Source organism: Pipistrellus kuhlii, unplaced genomic scaffold, assembly GCF_014108245.1.
Source record: "Pipistrellus kuhlii isolate mPipKuh1 unplaced genomic scaffold, mPipKuh1.p scaffold_m20_p_9, whole genome shotgun sequence".
Classification (NCBI taxonomy): Eukaryota; Metazoa; Chordata; class Mammalia; order Chiroptera; family Vespertilionidae; genus Pipistrellus; species Pipistrellus kuhlii.
The window spans coordinates 27,087,313-27,112,725 of record NW_023425595.1 but is presented as its reverse complement, the minus strand read 5'-3'; the positions used below and the strand labels follow the sequence as shown (position 1 = coordinate 27,112,725).

Sequence of the window (25,413 nt, the reverse complement as noted above, 5' to 3'; positions counted from 1 at the left end):
CTATTTCAACTTAATAGCGTTTAAAGCAAATGTTTAAGTCTTTTACTGTAAGAAAAGACTGGCTATCAGGGAAAACTATCAATAACTACTAATTCATTTTGAACCTAAGACTGAGACATAAATGACACTCACTAGGAAAAAAAATTTTCAAACTAGAGCTCACTAGCCCAGAAAGTAAACCTTTGCTATCTTCCTCTCTAACTTCTTCCAGGCACTTCGTTTCCCTTTCCACAGATATTACTTTCATCTGTTCAGCCGGCACTTACTGTAAAAATTTTACCTGTCCTGTGAACTTTTCAGACACCTTCCTTTTTCCTATAGTACTTTGTACTTTTATTACATTATTGTACAATATATAACTGGCCTTTTCTTGGGGGAGGTGTGAATCCGACTTTCACTTTGACAGCTGGAATCAAAGGTAATTGTATATTATCCCATGTTTTTAAAATAACGGTGTTTGAGTATGTTATCTCTTACTCTAAAAGGCTCAACTTCACATTATGTGTTGAACTGCACTGCTGAAATTATCATTATTGTTGCCTTTTGTCTTATAAAAACAAATCACAACTCCTCCTAGGTTGGCATTTACCAAGGCCTGTCCTGGGCCTTTATTCCTCATCCTGGATTAAAGCAGAATTGCAAACCACCCCTCTGAGTGCTGTGTAGGTGAAACAATATTCATCTTTTTCTGGATTTTTAGGCACAGCTGAAGAGCTATGTTGATAATATAACTAAGTATTCTATACCTGAACAATGACCATTATAAAGAACAAGTGTAATACTATGCTGCAGTAAAAAAGGAGTTCTTACCATTTCCAACAGCATGGATGGAGCTGGAGAGCATTATGCTAAGTGAAATATGCCAGTCAGAGAAAGATGATCATCACATGATCTCACTCATTTTTTGAATATAATGAACATAAACTGATGAACAAAAATAGATGCAGAGACAGAGAAACGTCGATCAGACCATTAAATCTCAGAGGGAAGGTAGGGGAGGGTGGGAGTGAGGGGGAGACATCAACCAAAGGACTATATGCATGCATATAAACCTAACCACCAATGGACAGACAACAGAGGGGTTAGGGCATGAGTGGGAGGGATGGGGGAGGGAGGGTAATGTGGGAATAACACATATGTAACACCTTAATAAATACAATTAAAAAAAATAAGTGAAACTAACTACAATAAAAAGGAACACTAATCAGGCAGATATAGTTCCTTAGGAATTTTTATTCCCTAAACCTCTAAATAAATATCTTAATAGAAAGACAGAGGGTGCCAGAGAGTAAGACTATACACAGTTGCAAGATTAAACTATATCTGAAGGCTTTTATGTCTTTTGAGACCAAAATGTGTTCTCCATGACGACATATATTAGTAAATTTAATTATAAACTACCACTTCTTATAAATGACTTTTCTCAGCACTAAAATTCTACTATGCTGCTCAAATTACATTAATTTTATCTTAAAAATAATTTTATAAGTAAACATCAAAACTGTCATAGGGCCAAAACCCGTTTGGCTCAATGGATAGAGCGTTGGCCTGCGGACTGAATGGTTCCAGGTTCGATTCCAGTCAGGGGCATGTGCCTTGGTTGTGGGTACATCCCCAGTAGGGGGTGTGCAAGAGGCAGCTGGTCAATGATTCTCTCTCATTGATGTTTCTAACTCTCTATCCCTCTCTCTTCCTCTCTGTAAAAAAAAATCAATAAAATATATTAAAAAAAAACAAAAAACAAAAAACAACTGCCATAGGATCTGGCTGGCATGGGCTCAGTGGTTGAGAGTCGACCTATGAGCCAGGAGGTCATGGTTTGATTCCCGGTCAGGGCACATGCCTGTGTTGTGGGCTCGATCCTGTGTGGGGCGTGGAGGAGGCAGCCGATCAATGACTCTCTCTCTTAAAAAACAAACAAAAACTGTCATAGTATGGAATATTTTTTCAGTTATTTTTAAAAGATAAGAAAAATGAAAATCTGCTGTAAACTGTGTTATACTGTCATTGTGTTGTCCAGCATAAATATGGTCGATCAGTTGATTTCCCTGACCTCCAAGTAGTTTTCTTATTCCTGGATAAGCCTGACTTAATGAAGAAGAAACCAGTAAAATGCAAATTCTTCAGACTTCCTTTTAATAAATCACTGAACCAAGAGGTACTTTCAAGAAGGCTTATTACTCAGGTATATATTAGGTATAAGAAAATTGAGTCCAATTTGAAATGAATTTTAAAACATAATACACAAACATCACAATCCCCCAGAGCACAACACAAAACAGTCCTGTAGCATTTGGCACATGAGAATGTGAAACTACATGATAAGAAAAAATCTCTTCAATGTAAAATTTATTTGTTAAAGATTATTTATTGCATAATATATCAGTTTATCCTAAGAATAAAACAGATACTATTATTATCCACTTCTAAATTCAGTACATAGTCAAATCTGTTTCCTTAAACTAAAGTTCTATAGCACTGTAATATGAGTCAAACCTTTGCTATTGAATTAGGAGAGGAAAAACTTTACAACATAAAATAAAGGCACACATTATACTTCCTATCATAAGTGCATTTAAGTACTTCATAATTAAAAAAGACAAAGCTGTACAGAATACAAAAAGTGTACATTTCATCCATTAACACATTTACAACTTTGTATGAGTAGTTATTATAACATACCTAATATTCACATCTAAAGAATTATCACCCAGTTTAGTGGAGTGAGCAAAAACTGCTCATTTAGTAGATAAGGCTAATAAAAACATTTGTTTCACAGTAGATCAGTTAGTGTCTTGGAGCTCATATTGAAAAGTAAAAAGGTTTGGGCAATATCAAGTTTCTGTTCTCACTGTTAAATAATTCCTTGAAAGGTGAAGGATTCTGAGGGATAAAATCACTAGTTCTACCTGGAGAAGATCCAGAAATCTGTAAAGCAACTGCTCATTTTCAGAAACATTCTTAAATTAGGCAATCTGAACTGGACTCAGTAAGTCTAATCCAAAGAATTTAAAATCTTAGAGCTGAAAAAGATATCAGGGGGGTCATCTATCCCAATGTTTTCAAAATATGTTCCATAGAATACTAACGATCATGGAGGAAAATCAGGGTTCTGCAAATTTGACCTGAATTTAATTTTAAAAAAATTTTTGGGAAAATTTAAAAAATAAGTCCCATCATACAACTCTGCTACTCACCAAATTCTCATACATTAGATATCTCCAATGCATTCATACATATTTTCATTGATTGGCTTTATAATATTTAGTATCGTAGTATATGGAATTTACATAAGGAAATTTATATTAATAAAATATGATTTATAAAGTGGTGTACGGTGTGTGCGTACATGTGTGCACATTCAGCACATGGAGCTAGAGGTTCGAGTAAGATTTTACTTTGGGGGGGAAAAAAGATTCTACTGCTGAAATAAAAGTGTGAAAACCACAAATAGAGTCTCAGTTTCTAAAGTATGAGCCTACAAACCAGAGGAAGGGACTTTCTCAAGGTCACATGACCATAAAAGGCATTGCCAGGTCGATATGACAGAGCCCTCAGTACTCTGCACAAATATCCAGTGAGTGTTTAGCTACTTGGTACTGACCTGCCCCCATCATGAATGTCAACCAGTTCATTATCAGTATTTTGGGGGTAAAAATCAAGCCATATTTAGTTAGACATTTTGCTTAGAAATGAATTTTTTAAATTTGCATGCCTATTAAAAAAATCCTAGTATCCAAAAATTTTGCCATCAATATGAAGCAACTTAAAATTGTATACTTTGGTACTTCACAATATATTTGTAACTTATCAACAAGTCAGAAAAGTTACATGGAATGTTAACATTATTTTAAAAGGAGACATCAGGCCCTGATTTTATTATATGCTGATATCATAATGTTTAACATAAAACAAAAATTTACTTTTTAAGTAAAAATTTAAAAAATGGTTGAAATGCCACTGAACATTATAATTCTTTCAAAGTATTTCAAAGAAAGTGGAATGAACGGTAAGAAAACCAAATTATCTCCTAATTTTCAGAGGTGTTTTATGTACTTATTGTTAAAAGGTTTGATCCTATTTTCTTCTTTCTTAATCTAAGAAGTCTGAGATGACCTCAGTAAGATGCTTTCAAGTTAAAATAAAAGCACCATAAACTAATATTGAATGATTCGCAATAATCTGGACATATAACATTTAAAATCTGTGATAAAAATTTCCTTCTGAAACTCCAAGACACATGAGCTTTATCAAAAACGATTTAGAACAGTTCCCCAGCTGTGGAAAAGCATTTCTAGAAGATTCCCCAGCAGAAATCCATTTACAAGGCAAAATCACACTAACTTTTAGTCTTCACCCAAATTATACAGCGTGAGGGGGAAAAAGGCTTTTAAGTAAAAAATATGTAGTTTCAAATGCACAGCTAAAGTTATGAAATAACTGTGGATCATTTCAAGTAATAATTATTAAAGGAGCAATAATTAACCACAAGGGGGCATACATACTCCTTAGATTCCAGCAGAAAAACTAATTTAAGTAGTAACATGCACTTTGACGTATTCTACATTTTCAGTCTTATAAAATTTTCTCTCAGATGGCTACAACTTTTTAACATTTATGGTTTATTTTATTTTATTTATTTAATCCTCATGCGAGGATACATTTTTCATTGATTCAAGAGAGAGAGAGAGAGAAAGGAAGAGGGAGATAAACATCGATGTGAGAAACATCGACCAGTTGCCTCCCATATTTGCCCTGACTGAGGATCAAACCCACAACCTGGGTATGTGCCCTGACTGGGAATCAAACCTGAGACCCCTTGGTGCATGGGACACTCTAACCACTGAACCACTTTGGCCAGGGTTATGGTTTATTCCAGAATGCTCCTACCCTGAAAAATAGTAGTGTTTCAGAAGCCTCTGGAAATGTTGCTATTACTGCAGCAAAGGATTCAAGAGCAATTAGTTCTAATAAGTTATATTAGAACAGATAAATAATAGGAAAATAATGGTCTAGAACAGTAGCAAATTTTAATTTACCATAAATGGAAGACATAAAACGTTTATCAAAAGAAATGGAACAAATTATCAGGAAAGCGAAAATAAGAGGGTGGAGAAAAGTGAGTTCTCGCTGACTGCGCCACAACATCCCTGCATTCTTTCCCCATGACCAAGTGTTTGTAGCTCACAATAGCAACAAAACACTTCACTCAAGGTCACGGTCTGTGGGGCTGGCCTGCCTCATCAGCCATGTTAAGAATATAGTTAGCCATATCATCTTCAGTGGGCGCCTCTGACACCACCCAGGATTCATTTGCTCCAGTCATCTGCAGGCGACAAATAGGGCAATTCCTGTGTCGATCACTCCTGTTAGAGAAGTCAATTAAAAGAATAGTTCTTTTTCTTCTTTTTTAAAAACAGGTTTGTTTGAAAAGTAATACATATACATGTTTTTTTAAAAAGTAAAAAGCATAAAAGTATACAGTGAAAAATAAATCTCTCCCTCCAACCCAATCTTTAATTCTTATCCCCAGGGGCAACCACCACCAGTTTGTCAGTATGTCCTGTAGGCCATTATGTATCAGTGCACCTTAGAGCTGTCTATTCTTTTAAGCATGCATTGTATGAAAAGGCCACCTTTTATTTAATTAGTCTCCCACAGAAGGACATTTAGGGTTTTCCCTTTCTTTTGCCACTACAAACAACAAAATGGAAGAATTCAAGATTTAAAATAAAAGATAACTCTACATGCAGAATAATTTTCCTGACGGAAAAAGAGCTTATATATGATCACTTAAATAAGATTATGTTTTTCAAAGGGTTGTTTTTTGTCTTGTCAAACATTAATTTGGAAATTTCAAAACTACCGTATTTGAGCAAGAAACATGTCATGCAAGGAGAATGCTTTTCTCTTCATCTCTCAGTGAAATCTGAGACTAAAGTAATTAAATTATATCAATTGCTCTTTGGCCGTTGTACAAAACTAAGAGATCTGTTTCAAAACTAAATGTGAAAGCTAGAGCTGGCATATATTATTCAGATTCCTTTCTGGTTCCTCAGAGAGAGATACTTTACAAAGATAATTATGTGTGCTCTTCTGTGCGCACAAGTCACAACTTTAAAACAGTCAACTTCTGCTTCTGGCAATAGGGACCAGACAACACAGGACAGTAATTCCTGAGAGGTGGGAAGCAGAGAAGGTGAGCCCTACAACTGCCCCAGCTTACTGCCTTGAGAGTTTCTAGGCCACAGAGTAAGCTGGGAACCCAGATGGAACTTGGCAGGCTCCTCCCCTAGTTGAAGGAACAGAGCTGAGAGTCTCAGGAGGTTAAGGCAGCTCCGAGTTACAGAGCAGAGAACTGGTGTGGAGAAAGTTGCACAAAGGGAGAATTCCCGAATCTACAGAGGGTCCCCCAGAGTATCTTCAGCAGAGTGTATGCATGTGAGGAAACTACTCCAGGCTGAAGAATCACCCAGAAGTATTTGAGAGGCCAGTACTCAAAGCTCACAAAGGGCCTGGGATATTGCCTGTTCCCACCAGCCAGACTGGAAAACCTCATAATTCACAGAGCATGGAGTACTCTGAAAGGTCTTGCCTCATTAGTGGGACATAATGTGTTCTAAGCTAAACACTGCTCTAGTCCTGCCTAACAAATTATCAAAGCAAGATCCAAAAGGATTAAATTGTTTCCAAGTAACTATATCCCAGAACAAAGCTCAAGAATATTTATAGGAATATAAAAATATCCAGCACCCAAAAAGGTAAAAATCACAATGTCTGGCACCCAATCAAGAACTACCAGGCAAAAAAAGAAGCAGAAAAATGCAACCCAAAATGAAGAGAAAAATCAGTCAAAACCAATTAGGAATTGACACAGATGTTAGAATTAGCAGAGAAGAAAAGGAAAGGTTATGATAATCATATTCCATATATTTTAAAAAGAACTAGAAGAAGGACCATACACATTAAGTAGAGACATAGAAGATATTAAAAAACTTTTAGAAATGAAAACTACAATATCTGAAGTAATAAATATACTGGATGCAAATTAATGGCAAGCTAGACACTGTAGGAAAAAAAGATTAGTAATTTGAAAAGGCATTGCAGTATTAATTATTCAATCAGAAAAAATGACTAAAATTAGAAGAAGAAAAAAAAGAGCATCAGTGATCTGTAGGACAACTTCAAATGGTCTAACATATGTGTAGCTGCAGTCCCAGAAGGAGAGTGGAAAGAACAGAAAAAAATATTTGAGAAATAATGGCTGAAACATTTCCAAAATTGATGATACCACAAACCTACAAATCTAAAAAACCCAATGAACCTAAAGCACAAGGAATGGGAAGAAGACTAATCTAAGGCACATTATAATCAAAGTGCTCAAAACCAGTGATAATGAAAAACAATCTTAAAAACAACCAGAGGGGGGAAAGTACAATACTCACATAGGAAAAAAGGATGATAGAGATTTCTCATAGGCGACAATGCAAGAAAAATGAGAATAAAGCAATATCATTTAAGTACTGAAAAAAAATACTATCAGTCTAGAATTCTCTATCCAGAAAAAATATTTTTAAAATGATGTTTAAATAGACATTCAAGAAAATCCTATAAACCTACAAAAAAACATGAAAGGTTGCAGAATACGCAACTGATATACAAAAATCAATTGTATTTCTAAATACTGTACTAATGAACAATTATAAACTGAAACTTAAAAATATCATTTGGAATGGTATAAGAAACAAAAGTACTTAGGGATAAATCTGTCAAAGATATGCAACAATGAAGACTACAAAAATCGATAAGAAAAATTAAACAAGACTAAGTAAATGGAGAAATAAACTGTTTTGTTTTTTGTGGATTGGATATTATTAAGTCAGGTCTCTGAATTGACTATAACGCAATCCCAATCAAAATCCTTACAACTTCTTTTGTAGAAATTGACAGTTGATTCTAAAACTCACATTGAAATTCAAAAGACTTAGCATAGTCAAAATAATCTTAAAAAGGAAGGAAGTTTGAGAACTAACACTTCCTGATTTTAAGACTTAATAGAAGCTAGATAATAATCAAGGTATTACAATAATGGTGTGAAATAGGTGAATAGATCAGTGGACCAGAATAGAACCTAGAAATATACTCACATGTATTTGAACAATTGCTTTTCAACAAAGATGCAGAGGCAATATAGTGAGGACAGTCTTTTCAACAAAATGTGATGGAGCAACTGGAGCCATACGTAAAAAGAGAATTTTGATAGAAACCTCAAACCATATTAAAAAAAATAACTCAAAATGGGTCATAGTCCCAAATGTAAACCTAAAAACTATAAAATTTTCAGAAGATAGACAAAGATTTCTTAAATACGACATTAAAATCACTATCCATAAATCACAAACTGATATATTGGACCTTGTCAAAATTAAAAACTTATACTCTTTGAAAAATATTCTTAAGAAAATGAAAAGGGAAATCACAAAATGGGAGAAAATTTTTTCAAATCATATATTTGATAAAGGATATCTATCTATGTATATAAAAGCCTAATATGTAATTTGTCCCCTCGGGAGTTCAACTGGGAGTTGATCACTTGCTATGACATGTGCTGACCACCAGGGGGTGGTGTGAAATGAAGGAAGGCCACAGCTGGCAGCTGGAAAGCTCTAATCGGCCCTGATGGCTGGCCAGGCCTAGGGACCTGACATTCGTGCACAGACCTCTAGTATAGCAGTTGCCACCCAGTGGTCCGTGGACACTTCACCAGAGAAGATATATGGATGGTAAATAAGCACATGAAAGATGCTCAAAATTGTCGATACAGAAATGTAAATTAAAATCACAATGAGAAAACACTATACAACTACAGAAGGGCTAAAATGAAAAGGACTGATCAAACTAAGTATTGACAAGGTTGTGGAGCAATTGCAGCTCTCATAGACTGCTGGTGAAAGTGTAAAAAGGTACAACCACTTAGAAAAACAGTTGGCAGTTTCTTAAAAATTTAAACATACCTACCACATGATCTAGCCATTCCACTCTTGGTTTTTATACAAGGAAAAAACACACACAAATATATGTTCATAAAATGTCTTGCCCACAAATATATAGAAAGCTTTATTTGTGAAGCTAGTGAGTCTGAAAATTGACATGATTTTAAAGTAGTGAAGAGAGATAAGAAAGTATCTGTGACTTCCATATCAACATAATATAAGCAAAAATCTCTGATTCCTATTATTGACTTTGTCACAGACACTAAACTTTTTTGGGAAAGGGAAGTTTTATATCATTTTTAAAATATATTTATTGATTTTTTACAGAGAGGAAGAGAGAGGAATAGAGAGTTAGAGACTCATCGATCAGCTGCCTCTTGCATACCCTTTACTGGGGATGTGCCAGCTGCCTTGACCGGAATCGAACTTGGGACCTTTCAGTCCACAGGCTGACACTCTATCCACTGAGCCAAACCGGTTTTGGAATGAAGTTTTATATCTTTTGATTATCATGTAGTTACGTGGTTGTAAAAATTTGTTAAAATGTAAATATATATGTAAAATGGGCAATTTTATTGTGTGCGTATTATGCTTCAATAAAGTAGCTTTTAAAGGTTAAAAAATATTAATTTAACAGATATTGCCAAAATGTCCTCCAAAGCAGTTGTACCTAATTTATATACTGAACAATAATATATAAAAATGCGTTTCTCCACAAGCTTGCCAAGACTGTATGTGCTAAAACCTTGTCCTTCTTATAAGTGAAAGTGGTTTTGTAATATTGTTTTATTTTTTACTTATATAATGATAAAGGTAAATGTCTTTCAGATGATAATTGAAGAGATCTAGATTTCATACTTTTGGATAGATAGGCAGGTTTTGGGGGAAGGGGGGAAGTAGTGCTTTTAGCTTCTAAATTTGGAGATTGCATTTTCATTTATTTTAAAAAAGCAAAAAAAAAAAGCTTTATTTGTAATAGCCAAAAATTGGAAACAACCCAATGTCCATCAACAAGTAAATGGATAAATAAACTCTGGTATCCATACAATGAATACTACTCAGCAATAAAAAGGAACTACTGACACATACTACAACATAGGTAAATCTCAAAATAATTATATTGAATGAAAGGAGGCAGACAAAAATAGGTTATATATGATTTCAGTTATAAAAATTTCAGAAAATCCAAATTATTTTATAGTGACTGAGAGCCGAGTAGTGGTTGTCTGGGCACTGGAAGGAAGGGGTGGGAAGAAGATTTTAGAATGGGACACAAAGGAACTTTTTGGGGTTTTCACATACATTATCTGTATGAAAGATGTGCATGTGTACACATGTCACAACATCAAACTGTACCTGAAGTATAATTAATTTTATATCAAATATAAATTCTCCTAAATGAGATTCTTATTTATAAAATACTAATGAGCTTGACCAGCTGATCTCTCAAGTTCCCTCCAGGTCCAATTATTATTTCTTCTAATCACACATAAAGGAACAATGCAGAAATAAGAAAAAGAGAAGTATATGATTCTGGCTCAAGTCAAGCACAAATCTCCTTACAAGGAAAAGTAAACTGCCCAAACTAAAATACACCCCCACATTTTATAAACTTTAGGTATAAAAATATTTTAACCATTAGGAGACGTGTCATAAAGTCCGAAGTGCTAAAGAACAAAATCTTATACTTAACTACAATATTTTTATATATTTTTTGAAGTTTATTCATATACATATTCCCATTTGACCTTTGCCTATTCCATGAAGACACCAGATAACTTACCATTTATCAATGCACTTCTGACAAAAGTTGTGAGCACAAGGCAGGATGAGGTCAGCTCGACCATCCATGCAGATACAACACTCCTCCTCATCAGTCAGCTGCTTCACCCTGCAATGTGAAAGCAAAGTTAGAGCAATGATGTTCTCTGCTGTCATTATAGTTTAAACCAGTGGTTGCCAACCGGTGGTCTGCACACCATCACTGGTGGACCATGAGGTCCAAAAGGTTGATGACTATTGGTTTAAACTGTTTCCATCACCTGAAAAAGCAGTATCAAATATCTATGTGCCTTCAGTATAAAGCAAATGACTCATGCAATATCACACTAACTCAACATACTTTTTATGGAAGGCATTATATTAGAGAAGTACTAAGAGGTGCATATTTTATAAAGAAAGACTGAATAAAAGATAAATTCTGCAGTGATTAAAAGGAAAATATGGGCAAAAAAAACTGGAAATATTCAGGTCTTTCTGCAAATAGCTTAACCCATTTAAATCATATTAAATTTATATAAGTGAATTCAACCAATACATGATTTATTCACTATATAGGATACAAAAGCACTCTAAAATATGGATCTTGCCATTAGGGTCTTCCTTTGCTGATGCTGATAATGAGCATATAAATGAAAAAATAGCTTAGTCTTAAGTATCGGGTGCTACAGTAAATACAAAAGATATAGAAAGCACAGTCTTGGTCCTCAATGAGCACTCTCATCTTGGGAAGGAAAGAGATGTTGAATCCTCTACTCCAGACACCATTTAGAGTGCCCTGAATGGGCCAAGTGCCTATAAATATGGTATTTTCCTTTCTTGGAATACTTTTGTGAGTTTGGTAAATTCCAACATCAGTAACTCAGCTCAAAATATCACCTGCCTGTTCCCAAAATCAAAGTGTGCCTTAATTAAAGTACTTACATGTTGTATTTCAACTGGCTGTTTACTGGCTATCTATAAACTTAAATTTTTTTGAATAAAGGGAGTTTATTTTAGGTTCTCAATAAATGTTTCTTGAAGTGTTTTTAATATGTTTTTATCCTTTTTGCTGTCTATTATTATTAGGTTTTGTTCATCAGGCATGTATTACTTTTTTTAAAGATTGAATGTTTTAATGTATAGCCACTAGACTATAAGTTTAAAAGAAGAAGCTACTAGTAACATGTTTTTAATCCTCTGCTGTGCTTATACCAGTGTATGAATATAATATTGAGATGTTACATTAAAATTCATCAATTTGAACGTAAAACATAATATAAGCAAATATCAAGTGTGCATTACATGTAGTAAGATCAAAGTAAAGGAGGAAATGAGTGTATTTTAAACTTATTGGAAAGATTAGATAAAGAAATGATAGGGTTTTGTCAGAAAACATGCAAGGTGAATAAACAAAGCTGCGAAGGTAGAAAAAAACCTGTGTACGCATACATGCATGCAACAAGGAGCCTGGTGTGATGCTCTGGGAAGAAAACTGAGAGAACAGGTTGCTTAAATACCAGGATAGCAAGGAGAATCTGATCCCTGAATATCAAAATGAAAAGTTTAAACTTGTTCTGACTGGCAAACTACAAATCAGAGTTTTATCAAGAGGAAAGTAACACCACTGAAATAATACTTTAGGAAAATGAATTGGGAGTGCAGTATGAGGGACAGTATAGAGGGAGGAAACCCAATTAGATTATTTCAGCAATTCACTTGGAAGATAATTAGGGCCTGGTCTAAGGATCATTATAAAAAACAAATCATCAGGATGTGGTAATAGATGAAATGTTATGCTTTAGTATTGGGCAAAATAGGGTGGCCACTGAATTGAAATGGGGAAATGGAATAAAAATCTAGATGGTGGTGGATCTAATGTATTTTATTTTTTTCTACATATGTTCATTTCAATGTTTAGGTGCTTTTTAGGTGCTATATATAGTGCCAGACCCAGATGACTTAAGAGTCTCTGCTTTTGAGTAGCTTACAATTTACATCTAAGGATGTAGACGTGGGTATCAATAGCAAAGAATATAATTGAATCCACAGAGTGACAGGTTAGAATTTAAAAGTGAGGAACTGAGGGCTATGAAGAACAGCATTCTGGATAGGGGTAAAAGAAAGAACAGGAGACACAAAAGCAGCCAATGGAGCCTGTATAATGTTCACCTGATTTTTTGCTACCTCCCAAGCAGTGAAGTGACCAGAAGAAGAAGAGCTTTGCTCTATTTAACTTGTTAGATCACTTAAAGAGCATTCAGTTCTATGCTGTCTACCCTGAAAGGCACATTGAGAGACAAAGGATTATCCAGGAAAGCCTCCAAGACACAGAAGAGACTCCTATAAACAAATCAGAAGGAACTGGGGATGCTCGTCCAGGAGAACAGAGGCGCAATGAAGATTATTACTGTTTTCAAATATGTGAAAGGCTGGAGAAGAGAACAGACTTTTTTTTGGTAGGATTCCAAAAGGCACTGCTTCTGAAATAAGTAGGCTACAGTAATAATTTAGTGCTAATTAATGCTAGTTAATTCTTACATATTATTATGGGCCAGGTACTATTCTAAGCATTTTACATATATTAACTCACTTAACTCTCTCAAGAGTCCTATGAAACAGATATTATAGTTTCAAAGGAGCTATATTATAGGAAGAATTCATAGTAATTAGAACCATCTGTATATGAAAAGACTTGCTTTTCTGAGGCTATGAACCCCATTTAACTGCAGGTGTTCAAGTTGCACTTTCACTTGGCTAAATGTCATCAGCAGAATCTTACTATTCAAAGTGTTATCCCTAGATCTGCAGCAGTGATATTACCTGCCAGCTTGCTATTGTAGAATCTTAAGCTCCTCCTCAAAACCACTGAATGTCAAAAGTTAGGGAGCACTGTAGTACAGGATCTTTATGCACCAGAGAATAACAATGCAGATTGGAAGCACAGCTGTATTGCCAGACAGGCCTGAATGTGAACCTCAGCTTGGCCAATGTCTATCTATGTCATTTATTTGTCTAAACTCAGTTTCTTCATCTGAGATAGGCCAATAATTGTATTCCTATAGGGTTGTTGTGAGGATTTAATGAGTCTATACATGTAAAGCGCTCATCACAATGCCTACTACCCTAAAGTACTCAATAATTGTAAACCACTAATAGAAATATGCATGAGATGTAAAGCTGAAGCAAATAAATACCTCTTAAGATTCCCTTCAACTTAGAAAGTCTGGTTTTCTATGAACTAGTGTATCAGGGTGTAACTGAAAACCAAAAATCACACAGAAGCAAAAAGCAGCCTTAACCTACTGATCTGGCATTAAATTTTCTAGTCTGGAGGGCACATGAAAAGAAATAATATCCTATCTCCTTCATTAAGATGATTGCAATAGCCGAAACCGGTTTGGCTCAGTGGTAGAGCGTCGGTCTGTGGACTGAAAGGTCACGGGTTCGATTCCGGTCAAGAGCATGTACATTGGTTGCGGGCACATCCCCAGTAGGGGGTGTGCAGGAGGCAGCTGGTCGATGTTTCTCTCTCATCGACGTTTCTAGCTCTCTATCTCTCTCCCTTCCTCTCTGTAAAAAAATCAATAAAATAAAATAAAAATAAAAAAAAAGATGATTGCAATAAGGAGAAAGTATTATTTTCATTTCATTGATTACCATAGAGCTTAAATATAGCAAATACTATTCTTGGCTTTTAAAATACTATGTATAAATAATCATCATTTTGAAGAAGGAGCGAGAAAAGGCAAAAAATCAGATAGTTGTCTTTGAAAGATTTTACAAAATACAGGAAAGATAAGCCTTAACGCTACCTATTCTATATAATAAAAGCCTAATATGCTAAGTGTCCACTTGTCAGTTCAACCAATTAAAGCATAATATGCTAATGATAGGCTAAGGCCGTTCAACTGATCACTATGACGTGCACTGACCACCAGGAGGCAGACAGTCAATTGGTCGACCAGTTGCTATGACATGCACTGACCACCAGGGAGCAGAGGCTCCAACCAGTAGGTTAACTCGCTGCTGGGGTCAGGCAGAGCCAGATAAGACTGATACAACCTGGAGTCCTCCCATAGTCAACTCCCAACTGGCCAATCTCCCACATCCCTCCTTGGCCCCAATTGGGCACCGGTGGGATCCCTCGGCCTGGCCTGTCCTTTCTTACAATCTGGGACCCCTTGAGAGATGTTATAGACAGCTGGTTTTGGCCTGGCCTGCGGGACCCCACTGGTGCATAAATTCATGCACTGGGCCTCTAGTAATGCTATAAAACTCATTTGGAATTTCAGTAACACTTGTACAGCCAAACCTAGAAAACCAAACAATCCTATTAAATTTAAACAGAAAATAATAAATGGAATATACAATTTTACTATAACATAGTATTTGGAGACCAGCTGGTTAAGAATAGACCAGAAAATGCAACTAGAGAAATAGAAGAGAAATTCTTGTTAATCATATTTTTTAACTTTAAGGTAAAAGGAACTGTCAGTACAGGTTTCTGCTGTCTTCTCTGTATAACAATAACAGGATGTCAACATGTCTGGACCCAGGGAAGACTTTCCAATGAGGTGTTTACAAATTTAAATTATGATCATAGTTGTCAAATGGCAACAGGTGGGAGTTTTCACATGCCAAAAACATTATAGAGAAGGAAAAGAAAGTTTAGATAGAACAATAATGTATTAGGCCTGAGTAAACAAGGACCATCATATAAAACTCTGGCTGACTTCATTTCCTTCTGGCACATGCAATATGTATACCAACTACTTGTTCATTCCTGAATGCACTGCCAAATCCTGGAGCCAATATTTACAATTTTAATGCTCCAATTAAAAAACTGGAATGGTTCTGCCATTCTTGGACCTAATTTCCTGAAGGGCTTTGATGTAAGAACCTAAATATCTATTATAAGAGGAGTATTAACTATAATAATTCTTTTGTCATTAAATGCAAGCATGTAGAGAGTGGATTATGGAAATGAAGGTGACAGAAATATTACCTGGCGTAAGCCACTTCAACTTTTCTTCAATTGGGCCTCTAACAATGTCCTTAAGTATATTATGACCCAAAAGCTGATCTGAGATATAATATCAATTGAGACAAAAAGTAATGTGATTTAAGATGTCACAAAGAGCACCAGCAAAAATATTAATAAGATTTCAGTAACTTGCATATTGGAAAATAAGAGAAACATGGTTCTTATATATTGTGTACCTTCCCATCCAAAGACTAGCCTGACAAGATGTTACAGATGACGAGTTTTCATCAGGCTCTTCAGAGGTGGAGGTCTGTGCCAACACTTCTGCTGCTTGACTTGTGATATCTTTATAAAGCTGAATAAACTGGTACAAATTCATGATCCGTGATGCTTCTACAATGCCTCGGCTTTTGTTAATCTAAAAATACAAAGAAAATGGAAAAAAACAATAATAATACACACATATGACTCCCCCAAAAACAAACAAACAAACAAAACAAAACATTGATAATTTCTCTGGTCAATTTTTCCCCAAAAAAGGCGAACAAAAACTAAGTCAAACATCCTAGGAAAGAGAAGTTTGCCAGGTTTCCAACAAAAGAACAAGAATTCTCCTACATTTGTGGGGTTCACAGGAGCTACACAAATTTATCTAATTTGATGTTCAAAATAACTCTGTAGGGTTGATTAGGCATTATCTTATTTAGATTTGTGAGGTCAGGCAACTTTCCCAGACTTAAAAAATGAATTTTAGAGATCAGTATCGACAATTCTCTTCATTTTAATTTCTTAAATGATATCTTAATTAAATGCATTTATTTAAATTCAACAACCATATGCCATTCTACTATAATTGAAACAACAGATTGTTTTCTTGAATATCTTAAGTTCTACTTTATATCCAAACTCCCAAACTAAAGTGAGAAAATTATATTGAAGTAAATCCTAACAAAAAGTGGTTGAGTTTTTCTCAGAAGCCATTTTGAGGTATAATAAAAACTCATTTTAAATGAAATGAACCAGTGTCTACAGCTTGTACTCAGTCTTGCTCTAACTTACATTATAATGTGAGGATATATTTGGGACAGGTGTGAGGGAACAGGTAAGGAGGGATAATATTGCTTTCAGGTGTGATGACTCATGGATTGGGGCATATCTTCACCTTTGAAACGAGCAAAGCCAGTAGGATTGAGGGCAAAGAACACGAATGAATCGACATTACATAAGAGATGCAAAAGACATCCTTTCAGCACAGGAGATGATAAGGAAGACTGTGGGGACAGAAGCAATGAAACCTATTAAGTACATATCAAAATAAATAGAACAAAATCAAAATACTTAGAAAGAAATGAAGAATGCAGGGAGAAATATAGAGAGAGGGCATTAAAATTGTGAATGAAGTAGGTGTTGATGGAACTGGGGATATGAGAAAATGAAGTGTGAGGTTACATATTAAAAAACATTATTATAGCAACATTTCCATATCTGGAATGAAAATAATAATAGTTGCAACTAATATCTATTGTTTACTACTCGAGAAGACAATGAGAAAAACTGAGAATCAAGTATGAATCAGATTCCATGTGTAAAAATAGCAGAACCACTGCTAATTTTAAAAAATTTAATTAAATTTTGGGATGGTAAGATCTTAATGGAAATGCAAATACGTAATATTCTTTGTAATAACAGACAATATGTGCAGTTGAGAACAAATACAAATAAAAGTGATAAGAATTTATAAATTATAAAACAGATTTTCAGAGCTAAAGAAACTGGGCCAAATTTCCTTTGAAAACTGTGTAATTTAGAAGAAATCAGGGAATAATTCACATAGACATAGTATTTAACAGCAAAGTTTATCAAACTGCAACACATTTTTTTTTTTTTCAGTCCTCACCTGAAGATATTTTTTTTTCCTTTGATATATATTTTTTTAGAGTGAAAGGGAGGGAGGGAGACAGAGAAACATAGATGTGAGAGAGACACATCAATTGACTGCTTCCTGCATGTGCCCTGACCAGGGCCAGAGACTGAACCTGCAATCCAGGTACTTGCCCTTGAATGAGAACTGAACCCACGACTCTTCAGTGTGTGAGCGGATGTTCTATGCTCTAACCACTAAACCACACTGGTCAGGGCACAACAAATATTTATTAAGTACACATTACTATTATAGGTAATATGTGCACTGCACTAGGCACTGGTGAGATAGTGTGTATAAAAAGCAAAACCCCTGACCTCATGGAATTTATACTATAGGTAGGAGAAAGACAATAAAATTCAGATTAGATAAAAATGAGTGTTCTGGAGAAGATGAAATGCTAAAGGGTTGGCCTCACAGAGAAGGTGATATTTCAGAACTGAAAGGGGTGCAAGAATGAATCATATCAACATTTGGGGGAAAGATCCTTCCAGGCTGAGAGAATAGGAAGTGCAAAGCCTGTTAGGCAGAAGTGTACCTGGCCAGGAGCATAAGGAGTCCAGCAAGGAGCCGGGGGTGGTTGGAATAGAATGAGGGAGGGAGGAATTGGGAAAAATAAGATTAGGGGGTGAGGTGGGTACAGAATGTATAGTCTTTGCTGATTGTGACACAAAAGGAAAACATCTCCTTACCCACGAGTTCTTTATGGGTTGGTCAGGAATGGACTTCAGGGCATTCATGAATGCCCAATTTACTGTTTATATGCACATGGATGATTTCACATTTGTTTGTTGTAGAGTAGGAGCTGGGATATGAGAAGGCCTAATAAAATTTGTTCCTTCATTTTCGCCAAAAGTTCTGTGGCCTCACAAAGGTTAAAAACCATCTATTCAAATCTACCCATTGGTGGCTGAGGCTTCCTAATACTCTATGACAGCAGTTATTATATTTTTCAACACAGTTGATATACTCAATTATCTAAAATTTAAAGATGAACTAAGACAGTGTATTAATGGTAAAAAATTCATTCTATAATTAAAAATTACTAAAACAAACAAACACACACACACACACACAAACCTTTCTAATGGATTTAAAAGTTATTAAGTAAATAAAACCCAGTGTTCTTAAAAGAAATGATCTCCTAAGATAACTAATTTTTAAAGAGTCATCTTAGAGTTATGCAGGTGTCGCCTTAAGATTACCTAACTAGCTAAATATAAAAAGAGAGGTAGAGGGTTTACTATCACTTTTCTTGATTATAAAAATCTCTGCTATATAGTAATTATACAACCAGTGAGATTCCGTTAACCTGGAAGGTAATAGCAGTACCAAAACTATGTTTTTAATAGTTAATTATAATCAAATTATTAACATTTATTTTAATCATATTATATTACACAATTAAATGTGGTTCTAACCACCAAAATAATTCAAGTTCTGCATTAGAAGTCTCCATCATTCTCACCTTGGTACAGACCACCCGTACAACCACTTTCCAAAAGGCAGAGGCATCAGACCCTGGTTGTACCTCAAAGAGAAGATGTTTATCCTGGCCAGAAGCCACTTTAGCGGTTCTGAAGAGAGACAAACACATTTATTTTATGAAAAGTCATATAAAATAATTGAATCATAAAACTAGATTCAAGAAATACTTTAAATCAGAGAAAAATTTTGAAGAAAAAACACGAAGTCAAATAACAATAATGCTTATAATAATTAGATTCTTAAAACACAGGGATAAAGTTTTAATTAAACATACAACTTAATTTCCAAGGGTTTTAAAGTCAACAGCATAGTGGAGTGATATTTATAAATCTGTTTGTCATATCTAATATCTTAATGGTCTTTAAATTTTTAACAAAGTCATCCATGAAAAACATATCCAAGGAAACAGATATTGAAAAGAAAAACCAAGCTGGTTGCAATTATCCAAATTTGATTACTGCCTCAATGTACATAAAATGTGAAGAAGAAAAAAATCTTGCTTTTGGTTGAGCACTTATTTAAGCAACAATACTAACACATCACTTTGGGGAAAAAGTTTTTAGGTAATGTGGACTGGATCAAGCAAATGCTTTTCAGACACTTTAAAATAGCTTCCCAGGGCAGAGCAATTTTCATCTAGAGAGCCACAGGATTCTAACATAAAAATATGACTTTTAGAGAATACTATTGCCATCAATGCTAATTTAAATCAGTTCAAAGACATACTTAAGTATTACTGTTCCCTTCTATCATTAGTCACATTTCTGTCTGGGCCTCAATGGGGATATCACACCCAGAACTAAGTGACTTACAGCTAAATAAATTGAGGCCACTGAAATAAAGCAACTAGCCTGAGGTAACAAAATCTGTCAGGGAATGTAATTCAACTATGCCAGTTCCCAGTTGTTTTCTAGCTATCAAGCCACGCTTCATCTGTATAGGTTTAGCTTTATTTCTCAGATAGCACTGCACTTACGAATGCCCAACTCCGACCATGAAAATTGGTTTTATGAACCAAATCCAGTCAGAAAATTTCTGTGCTAAATAAACGAGAAGAAGACACTCTTTACCATCACCTCTGTATTACACAGTAAACTTAGCTTACGAATGCTTTCACAGGACACATTTTATTCAGCATCTTTAGACGAAAAGGCAAAATTTTGTTATAATAGACTAGGTTTACATAAGTTCCGAGACCAAGGGATGCTAAAGTTTTAAAAACTGATGGCTACATTTTTATTATGAAAGATCAGACAATACACAAGCACACAGTAAAATGTAAAATCTCCCTTGATGCCCCCCTCCCTGTTTCCACTGACTCCCCAGAGACCCAGTATGCAGCCTCCTAGCTCTTCTTCTATGTATTTACATATATAACAACACAGGATCCACCCATATAAATGCACAGGACTTTAAGAACAAAATAAAATCCAGTGCTCTTAAAAGAAATGATCTTCTAAAACAACTTTAACTTCTAAGACATTCTTTATTCTTCATGACTGGCTAATAACAGTAGACTCTAGTCATGTCCATAAAAAGACTGTATTTCCTTTTCTTTATCTAAATGTGTTCCACATAGCCCAGTATGTTTCTTATCAACCAATTCAGCCATCACAAAGCTAGGGAGCAGGTTCATGTACCCTGCCCTAAGCTATGAATAGGACTGTAAATAGTTTATATTTAGACTAAGTGGGTCCAGACTGCCTGGTGATTTTGATTGGTTTTTTCAGGGTTTAAAGAGAGGTTAGAGTGAGATAGTTAAGGTGGGTTAATGAAAAAAACTTCAGACGTAGGGAGAGCTGAATCTGCCATTAATCCTTGGGCAATCATTTTAGGCTTCAGTTAAAATGTCCAACCCTTAGCACAGTGCCTTATACACAACTATGGGTTCACTGAATGTTAGCTAAATTGAATAGACTTAAGAGAGAACTTCTAAGATCTTATTTAAAAGGCAATTTCATAATTATATGCCAAGAGATACAGAAGATATATATATATATATATATATATATATATATTTATGGGTGCTGCCACAAAAAGACTTACTAGAAGGAAGTGACATCTGCTCATCTGTCACTAGTGGAGAAAACACAGAAAGAAAAAGCAACATTTTAAAAGCATAACAATCTGGGGCCATTTCGGGACAAAGAGCCCTGTGTATGCTCATCTGTCACTAGGGGAGAAAGTACACAAAGAAAAAGTAATATTTTAAAAGCATAATAATCTGGGGCCATTTAGGGACAAAGAGCCCTGTGTATTTTAATAACTGCTATAATAGATTGATATAAAAATTGATAAAATAAAGAATAAATTCACAAACAAAATACTAAATTCTATTAAAATGCTCATTAAGGTAGAAAAATGTATATTCCATTTAAAACATTAATCTATTCAAGAGTTAGAGATTTGAAGATGTTAGCTGATTAGAAAGTATTAATAACTGAAATATCTTATTCTCCTGTGATGATAAATGAATTATTACTATATGTGTATTTCTCTGGTAAAACAATAGCTCTGTGAACAAACACAGAAGATTTATTTATTAACCAGATGAACTGGCTGATATACAGAAACCTGAGTGCTATCCTGGGAAACTTTCTCTAGAGTGACTAATTGGCATATTCTCGTTATGTACCTCTTTAGTGCTTTCAAACAAGAACAATTTATATGTCTGTGTTTAAAATTTAATTTTATGTTCCTTCAATCTCTTTTGTTTTATTACATATTTTAAAATAGCCACATAGAAAGTCTTATAATATGTATTCAATAAATATTTGCTAACTGCTACTGAAAACATTAAGTCATCAATACTTCTGATTACCTCTCATAGGCAGTCATGACATGTGGGCCATACATAAGCAGGAAAATAAAATGAAAAAGAGCAAGCCTTACACATCATTAAGTTCAGCTACTCTCCCAAGAAATTCTTCGTAAGTTAAGGAGCCGCTTTCTCGAACCAATGTGACATGTTTTGCTACTTTTTCTGGTAACTTGTTAAGAACCAACTGTGTCTGATCTGAAATCTGTTGTCCCATGATGAAATGATGTCTTCTGAAATCCAGAAAGAGTGTTGTTTCACATAGTTTCTGTAAATATATATATAAAAGTTACAACATGTAATATAAAAACAGCAATATATCCACCCCTTCAAGAAAATAAAAGAAAAACTAGGAATACATTTGAGTTCAGGAACTAATATCATTTTGCTATTAGCCTTCCTTCTAGCTCAGGGGTGGGGAACGTCCGGCCCCAGGACTGTATAAGGCCCCCAAAATCATTTGGTTTGGTCCTGCCAAGGCATTAGGGGTGAGTTAATTAAATGTTTGACCAAATATAGCAGGCTAATTTTTAAGTTGATAATTTTGTATGACCCTTGATGATGTTATAAGTATCCAAATGGCCCCTGGCAGAAAAAAGGTTACCCACCCCTATTCTGGATCATGGAACACTAGTATTGCATGGGAACATAATTTGCAAACCACCTGGCATAGAATTCAACAAAAGATAAATCTCTGGTCAAGATTTCTCAAAGAACTAGCAGCTCTCATACTACTGTGCCACCTATAATTTAGTCCTCGATAGCAGAATAATGGGCTTTCAAAAAAACATTTGGAAGATTTTAAAAATAAAGAACAACTGTTATTCTGAAATACAAGAATATCAAGGATTCCAAAAATGCCACATTCTTTAGTGGGGGGTAATATACACTTGATCACTTCTTTTTCTAACAATTGAATTGTTGTAGTTCAAATATCCTTTATAAAGATATAAAATCACATCATGGGCAATTGGCAAAACCAACAAACCAACCCCCAAGCCCAAACCCAGCCCAACCCAAAAACATCCGGTAAAATTTAAACCATATCCATTCATAAAAGGGTTAAAGAAAAGTTGAAAATCCTGAAAGTGCAACAAAATTACTAATCCACAAATACTATAGTATTTAGAAAATACCTATACGTAATTGAAATAATTATTTTCATCATGAGGTCAGTAATATTATAAAAAAAAAATCAGTGATAAAAACTAAGCACTAAAAACTAGGTCCCTAAGGATACACTTTTATTACTCATTCCTTACTCAACCTCTGTATCTGCAAGCTGTTCTGCAAGATAAGAAATTAAAGCAGTTACAACAGATATGCAGTGAAACAAATTAGAGTCACTATAGAGTCTGAAATGCCTGTTCTGAAGAAAATTTTTTATAGAAAGAAAAACTACAAAAGGAGAGAGTACTTGGAGATTAAGAATACTGATTTCTGAGAGCATCAATATGTTTACTAAGTACATTACATAGTGTATTTGGAAAAATATACTAGACTTGTAAGAATCCTCTCTGGATCTTCCCTACTTTTTTGGCAGAAGGGTAAGGATAAGTGTGCTAGGTGTTTGTAAGTGAACTAAGAAAGATGGGGATACACACATCAAATACAAAGTTCAGTTACAAGAAATGACAAAGAACGTATTTTTGGAAATCTATAATTATACTAAGTAGGAAATTATCTAGAAATGGCAGCCAGGCAGCATCAAAGAAAAAAAAAAAATCCACACCATTTTTGAGTTCAGAGAGAATCATTTCTTAGAGAGGTGACTTCAATATAGCAGGAACTAATTTAGGGTCTTGGTCCGAGATGCCCCAGATGAAATTCTGAATGGGGGGGAGCTCTCTTCATAGCAGGAAGAACGGATGGAGGGGAGTGGAAAAGAATAACTTTATGCAGGGTCAGCATATGGGCGTACACTGCAATTAAAATAAAGGCGCTGGGGATGGATTTGAATAATAACAGTAGGTCCACATTTTGCAGCAAACATACAAAAAACAATTATTATTAGCAAGGAAACGTTTCGTCTTAGCCGGGTCTCAAGGTAGTTGGTTCAACCAGGTCAGACCTTTGGGAAGAGCAGCAGCCTAAACTAATTTGGAAATGGAAGGCCAGCTACGCTAAGTGGATCGGCTTGGCCGTGTGAGTTAGGGTCACAAGGCAGAGGGATTTTAATCTGGGATGTCCGGGGCGGCGGCGCACACGTGGTTTTCCACATTATCGGTGTGTTTACCAAACACACCGGCCGCCCCCGCCGCCTCGGCCCCTCCTCAAGCGCACTTGAACTTGGAGCTTTTAACCAACAGCCACGTCCGCTACCGACAGACTGCGCAGGCGGCAATATTCAAAAGCGGCTCCGGGCTCGAGAAGGAAAAGCTCTCTCTCCAGTTCCCCCAGATCCTCTCCCCAAAACGGGACAAACCACTTCCCCACACCAGGCCATCGGAAACGGAGGGGATGAAGCCGGTGCATCGCCGCAGGGCCTCCCAGGCCGGCTCCGCGCCCTCCGCCGGACCTGGAAGGGCGGCTCCCCCTGGAGCCCGGCTCGGCAGTCGAGGCCTGGCCGGGGTTCCAGTCTCAGCCCCAGGTTCGCGGAGCAGGCGGACGGGAGACGACGACGAAAGGACGGCGCTGCGGAGCTCACCCAAGTTCAAGGCATCACGCTTCCGGGGGCACAGGTGCCGCCCCGGCCCGTCACTCAGGCCCGGAGGCGGCGGCGGCGGCGGCGGCGGCGTCGGGCTGCGGCGGCCGCTCGGCGCGCGACCGTCGCATTTCAGTGACGTAACGCCCGTTGCCAGGAGACGGCGCCCATCCTTCCTCGGGGCTTGGCCTTGGCTCACGTGCTCTGCTGCTCCGGGCGACCTGAGAGGGAAGGTGGTGGCGAAGGCCTCGCCGGGCAGGCTCCTCGAGGTAGGGGCTCCATGGGGCGGCCATGGCAACGGCCTGGCCGATTGCTGCCTCTCCCGGCGCCATCTGCGAGAGGCGGAGGGCCCCCTGGTGACAGAGGCCACTTGGAACCCTGGTTTGGTCAGGGGTTGGATTCCAAGCCACCACTTACTAGGCCTCCAACCTCCCGCTGGTCACAGTTACACACAGATGATCTGGATCCTTATCACGAAGTGGGGTTGATGATGCTTGCCTCACTAGATTAAGAAACATAAAAGGGAACATTTGGACAGTAATAAATAGCAGCTGTTATTATTGTGATGAACAGGGGTTGGCGATGTTACGGCTTTTCAGAACATACATAGTCAGTAATTGTGGTCCATTAAGTATCCTGTGTGCCAAAAAAACGATGCTAAACACCTCCAAGCACTGGGCCAGTACACAGCAGAACAAGGTTTTAACCTAGGTTTGCTGACACTAGCGCCTCTGTGCTTAGTCGCTAAATTAAACTACTTCTCATGCTTGTTAATGTTTCCTTCCCAATCATTTGTGGATTTAC

The 25,413-nt window shown here is 36.3% G+C and overlaps 1 protein-coding gene across 2 annotated transcripts; it reads right to left on the bottom strand.

Moving 5' to 3' along the window:
• Window positions 1–5,011: 5,011 nt before the first annotated feature.
• On the bottom strand, window positions 5,012–24,730 carry RNF141 (ring finger protein 141). Of its 2 annotated transcripts, XM_036426139.2 has the most exons (6): window positions 24,613–24,730; window positions 22,040–22,233; window positions 19,128–19,236; window positions 15,975–16,156; window positions 10,777–10,884; window positions 5,012–5,366 (listed from the first exon to the last, which is right to left on the bottom strand). In XM_036426139.2, the coding sequence occupies exons 2-6, from the start codon at window positions 22,180–22,182 to the stop codon at window positions 5,216–5,218; spliced, it is 693 nt and encodes a 230-aa protein (XP_036282032.1). In that variant the 5' UTR covers window positions 22,183–22,233; window positions 24,613–24,730; the 3' UTR covers window positions 5,012–5,215. The 2 variants fall into 2 exon arrangements, with proteins under 2 accessions (XP_036282032.1, XP_036282031.2); XM_036426138.2 differs by lacking the exon at window positions 24,613–24,730 and having other exon boundaries at window positions 19,191–19,236.
• Window positions 24,731–25,413: the final 683 nt, after the last annotated feature.